The sequence below is a fragment of the Musca vetustissima genome, unplaced genomic scaffold (assembly GCF_032173495.1).
Source record: "Musca vetustissima isolate MV318-11 ecotype Yass unplaced genomic scaffold, APGP_CSIRO_Mvet_v1 utg21817, whole genome shotgun sequence".
Taxonomy (NCBI): Eukaryota; Metazoa; Arthropoda; class Insecta; order Diptera; family Muscidae; genus Musca; species Musca vetustissima.
The window spans coordinates 303085-309354 of record NW_026880717.1 but is presented as its reverse complement, the minus strand read 5'-3'; the positions used below and the strand labels follow the sequence as shown (position 1 = coordinate 309354).

The 6270-nt window shown below is 30.6% G+C and overlaps 1 protein-coding gene across 1 annotated transcript in view; it reads left to right on the top strand.

Annotated features, from left to right (window-relative positions):
• The first annotated feature begins 3865 nt into the window (after positions 1-3865).
• Positions 3866-6270, top strand: part of LOC133326499 (ecdysone-induced protein 78C) — an 80972-nt gene continuing 78567 nt past the window's right edge. Inside the window, exon 1 of the mRNA XM_061535122.1 lies at positions 3866-3875. Coding sequence (XP_061391106.1) covers positions 3866-3875 — 10 coding nt within the window. The remainder of the gene's footprint in view (positions 3876-6270) is intronic.

Sequence of the window (6270 nt, the reverse complement as noted above, 5' to 3'; positions counted from 1 at the left end):
ACCCCTATTGTAAAGATCGGTTAATATTTAGGGCATGAAATGGATGGGTTCTGACCAATGAAGACGCCTATTGTAAAGATCGGTTAATATTTAGGGCATGAAATGGACCTAAAACTTTATTGTCTGATTTTCTGGTCGCTCCAGAGGCCACATTTATTGCCCAAACATAGCGTATTTTTACATGGGGAACAGGATCGGGCCAAAGAATAATCATGCCTATTTTGATCTGTCAATATTTAATGGATCAAATGGACACTGACTTTTGTGTGAAAAATGACAAATATATAGACCCGAGAAGTTGATAGTATATCCAAGAGGAGCAGATGACCTTTAAATTGACACCAATTACACAACGAGATAGACATATGGTTCCATTTGAAAATATGCATAGAATCACTTTCTAACTCGATTTGTGCATGTCCGCCCGTCCGTCTGTCCATGTTAAATTGTAAACAAAGTACAGGTCGCATTTTTGATTCGAATTGGATGAAATTTGGCACAGCTTATTTATTTGACCCAAGGACGAACGCTATTGAAATTTGGAAAAATCGGTTCCTATATATATTTTTGTCCAATTTAAGGTAAATGGTGCACCAAAGTACCTACATATATTTCGATTTGCTCGAAATTTGACACAGCGTACTAAAATAAGTCTAGAGTAATGTGTGTTAAGTTTCGTGAAAATCGGTTCAGATTTAGGTATAGCTCCCATATATATTTTCGTCCGACTTTAAGTAAATATTGTACAAAAGTCTCCGATTTGCACGAAATTTGACACAACGTGCTGAATTAAGTGTAGAACGATGTGTGTCAAATGTTCAGATTTAGGTACAGCTCCAAAGCCCCTATGTATCTTTCGATTTGCACGTAATTTGGTATAGCGCATTGAATTGAGTCTAGAATTAAATATGCGAAGTTTCGTGAAAATCGATTCAGATTTAGCTCCCATATATATTTTCATCCGATTTTATGTGAATAGTGCTCCAAAGTCCCTATATATTCTTCAATTTTCACGAAATTTGGCATGGCGTACTAAATTAAGTCTAGAATGATGAATGATGATGAACCTGAAAATCGGTTCAGGTTTTATTTTTTTCGTTCGATGTAATGTAAATCTTGCACCAAAATTCGTATGTGTCTTTCGATTTCTACGAAACTAAACAAACCTAGAATGAGGTTTGTTTAGTTTCATGAATATCGGTTCAGATTTAGATAAAGGTCCCACGTATATATTTTCGTCCAATTTGCACCAAACTCCTAATGTTTGTCGGATTGATCTTTCATGGATCTCTTAAAGAGTATATTTTCAAGGCCTACCCAAGGCGTGGATTTTTAAAGAATATTTTTTCAAGGTCTACCCAAGGCGTGGATATTTTAAAGAATATTTTTTCAAGGCCTACCCAAGGCGTGGGTCTTTTAAAGAATATTTTTTCAAGGCCTACCCAAGGCGTGGATTTTTAAAGAATATTTTTTCAAGGCCTACCCAAGTCGTCGATTTTTTAAAGAATATTTTTTCAAGGCCTACCCAAGGCGTTGATATTTTAAAGAATATTTTTTCAAGGTCTACCCACGGCGTGGATATTTTAAACAACATTTTTCATTTATTAAAAAAAATATATAGTTTTTGTTTATAATTTTTTGTTACAAATAATTTTATGTTTTTATTTAAATTTATTTTTGATAATTGATAAATAATCTGATAATTAAAATAATTTCATTATTTTATATTTTTAAGGAATAAAATACCTTATTTATTTTATTTTAAAATATTTTAAATATGAAAAATTAAAAAAATATCGTCTTAATCCCTTCACCATTAAAGTAGTTTTAATATTGTGCATATTTAACACACAATTTAATGGCAACTCTGCTCAGAGAGGGCCAATGAAAGCGAGAAAGAGAGAATGAACACCGACATCATGTTATGAGAAATTTCCTCCGTATTGTTTTGTTTTACCTTTTTTGTTGTAACCAACATAAATTCTCATCCAATTGGGGAGTAAATATGAGAGAGTATTACAGAGAGAAGAGCCGATGTGGAGCATCGAACATTCAACGAGTGAGTGTTCCGCTGTGTGTGTGAGTATTCAATGAATCTGTTACTCTGTGGGCAGCATGCAGCAATTCCCCCCATTTGTTGTTACTAAAAATTGTTGTATCTGCTTGGCGTTTTTGTCGGCAAATTCACACAAGACAACAGTTAACGTTTGTCATTCATTGAAAACGGTTGCGTTACGTCGTGTTGTGTTTTGTCGCCTTCAAAGAGATCTCTGTTACAGAAGACGACGACAACGAACGAATCGGGGTTTTGTTTATTTGAACGAAAAAAAGAAAGATATAGCCGAAAAAAGTACATAGTAGCTTGTTCTCGGTGGGCCAGTTATGAAAAATTATTGGAAATTGTGGGAAATATTTTTATAAAAATGTTAATTATTTTAAAATAAAAAAAAGATTTTTACAAAAATAATTTTATTAATGTTGTATTAATTAAAAAAAAAACAAAACAAATAAGCCTTCCATAAGTAATAATAATTTTTATTAAATTGAAAAAAAATTGAATTACAAAAAAAAAATAAATAATAAATAAAATTTTTTTTCTGTGTTGCTGTATCAAAAAAAAATTGTTTTCGTCGCCGTCCAAGTGTAAAAAAGTGAAATAATATTTTTTTTTGCAAAATTACTTACTGCATATAAAAGCAACAACAACACCCAAACACCAGAACAACGCACATAAAAACCGAAAGCAACAAAAATTAAAATAACAACAACAACACAAATATATATATCACATATCCAAAAAAAAGTGAAGTTGAATGGACTCCAGTTTTTGGGTTTTTTTTTCGCCAGATTATTTTTTGTGTGTGTGTGTTTTTTTTTTTGTGGTGTTCGTTCCCATTGTATCATTCTCAGCCGCAAAGCTGGGTAGTGTAAATGCACTCACTGACTGTTGCACTGTCTGACTGGCTGTCGATCTGGCTGTCTTTGTGACCGACTTGGTGATTTGCATCCCAACCAACCAAAAATAAAACTCAAACCCCAAGTCATTTGTTGCTGTTGTTGCTTCGTCTTCTTCTTCTCACAAAAAAGTAAATTCTAAAGTGATTCTGAAAAGTTTTTGTTTGTTTCGACTTCTTCGTTCATTCCTTGTTCGGTTTGTTACGTTCCCCACCAAAAAAAAAGTGCCAAGTGAATTTGCAAAAAATACAAAAAATTGAAAAAAAAAATTACAAACAAGACGACAAAAAGTGAAGACGACGACGACGTCTGGCAATGTTAAGACAGGGCAAGTGAAGTACCCAAGAAGAAACCCAAACACCGCACAGCCCAATCGTCATACCGGCCACCACAAAGTGCATAAAATAACAAATTTACAGTCAAAAGAACAGCAGCAACAACAACAACAACAATTCAAGCCAGCATAAAAATACATCCCGGCGGATTGTTACACACAATTCCAAAGCGAAAAAAAAGACCAATTCTCATAAAAATTACACTCACACACACACTTCAGAAAAAATAAAAGTTTTACAAAAAAGAAAAAAAAAACAACAAATTAAAAAAGTATTAAAAGTGATTTTTGTTCTGGAGGTTCCTGCTGCCAGCCACTCAGCCAAACGTGATTTGCATACGCAAAACTTGTGCTACGAATTTTCGCGTGACGCGTCCAAAGTGAGTCTCGTTCGGCAGAAATTCAAATTTGAAAAAATCTCAAAGAAAACGAAATTTCAATTTCCTTTGAAATTTAACCAATCGTCGTCAACAAGAGGTTCGCTTTCTAAGACCCTTGCAACTTGCAGGCAACCACATCAAGCAAATAACCAACAAGTTTCAAGACTTGTCCAACAACACAAAAACATCAAGACTTATGGTAAATTGTAAGCAATTTTTTTATTTATAATTTTTATATTCTTTAATTATACACTAAAAAATATATACATAAATAATATATTAAAAAAATTAAAAAAAAAATCAATTCAGGTAATTTTTACTTTCAACAAATTATTATTTTCATATGAAAATACCAAAAAATGTGATAAAATTTGAATTCAGCTACATTTTCATATTGATAAATTCAATTCAGCCAAGTTGTCGTTAATGAAAATTGTAGTCTGTTAGATTGTCATAATGAACAATTCAATTCAGCTACATTTTAATATTAATAAATGCTATTCAGCTAAATTTAAATAATTAAAAAGAAAACAAATCAGCTAAATTTTAAACTTGAGAAATTTTATATACGTAAATTTTCTCAGTGTAAAATTTTTTGAACACATTTTTGTAGGTAAGAGTTACATTCAGCAAAGTTTTCGATCATGGAATTTAAATTCAGCTATATTTTTATAGCTTTCAGCTACATTCTCTATTAAAACATGTCATTCAGCTAAATTTAACTAGTTCAAAAAAGTAAATCAGCTCAATTTTAAATTTGAGAAATTTTATAAAGCTAAATTTTCTTTGTGAACTTTTTTTTTTGAACACATTTTTGTAGGTAAGATTTACATTCGGCAAAGTTTTCGGTCATGAAATTTGAATTCAGCTACATTTTTTAGCGAAAAAATCAATTCAGCTACATGTTCATACTAAAAATGTCATTCAGCTAAATTTTAAATTTGAGTAATTTTATAAAGCTAAATTTTCTCATTGTAACATTTTTGAAGACATTTTTGTAGGTAAGAGGTACATTCAGCCACGTTTTCTGTGCTAAAATTTGAATTCAGCTACATTTTTATAGCGAAAATTTCAATTCAGTTCAATTCAGTTTTCATATGAATCTACACTTGCATACTGGAAAAACTCAATTCGCCCACGGTTTCTGTATTGAAATTTGAATTCAGGAACATTTTCATATAGAAAATTTTATTTCAGCATTATTTTATTATAGAAAAGCCCAATTCAGCTAAATGTAATTTTATAAAAATTACCATTGATCATGTTTTCTGTGATGAAACTTGAATTCAGCTGCTTTTTATAATGAACAATACCATTCAGCCTTGTTTTCTGTCGGAGAAATATGAATTCGCTATATGTTATTAAAGAAAAGCCCAATTCAGCTAATTATAATTACATAAAAAGTACATTCAGCCAAGTTGTTTGTGCAATTCAACTTTATTTTTATTATAGACAACCCCAATTCAGCAAAATATATTTAAAAAATGTATTTTTTTGTGATGAAACATGAATTCAGCTACTTTTTTATAATGAAAAATTTAATTCAGCCATGTTTTCTGTCATGAAATGTGAAATGAAAACATCAATTTTACAATATTTTGTTATAGAAAAACCCAATTCAGCTAAATTTAATTACGTAAAAATTACATTCAGCCAAGTTTTCTGTAAATAAGTGTGCACTCAGCTACATTTTCATATTGAAAAATGCAATTCAGCCATATTTTGTTATAGATAACCCCAATTCAGCAAAATATATTTAAAAAATTACCTTCGTTTGTGTTTTCTGTTATGAAACTCGAATTCAGCTGATTTTTCAATTCAGCCATGTTTTCTGTCGTGAACTGTGAATTCAGCTACTTTTTTATAATGAAAAATTCAATTTTACTATATTTTATTATAGAAATTCCCCATTCAGCAAAATGTAATTACAAAAAATTTATTTCAGACCAGTTTTAGGTGATAACATTTGAATTCAGCTACATTTTTATATTGAAAATGCAACTAAATATATTTAAAAAATACCTTTGATTACGTTTTCTGTAATGAAACTTGAATTCAGCAACTTTTATTATAATGAAAAATTCAATTCAGCCCTGTTTTCTGTGATGAAACATGAATTCAGCCAGGTTTTCTAATTAAAAAAATGTATTTTTGACAAGTTTTAGGCGATGCAATTTATATTCAGCTACATTTTTTAGAATGAAAAATGTTATTCAGCTAATAAAAATATGATACATTTTTTAAAAATATTTTTTGAAATAAAATTTTGCTTTTAAAATTTTTAAACCTTACAACAACATCTGTTGCTTCTTTTAGTTGTTGTTGTTGTTTTTGTATTCTTTCCGAAATTTCAACTCTAACCATGCCAAGTAATCCTTTTTGTTCGTCGCAATTCAAGCGAATCAAAACGAAGAAAAATGCATCCCAGCTGCATTGAATGCTGGTGCATTTCTTTCTCTGGCTGAATTTGATCCACTTAACTAACTAAGCAGAACAAAATCTCTTTCGCAGGCACACTCACACAAACATATTAGACACAAAAATTAGAGTGTATATGTATGTATTGGGTTGCAGGAAAGTAGAAGAAGAAGAAAAAAAGAA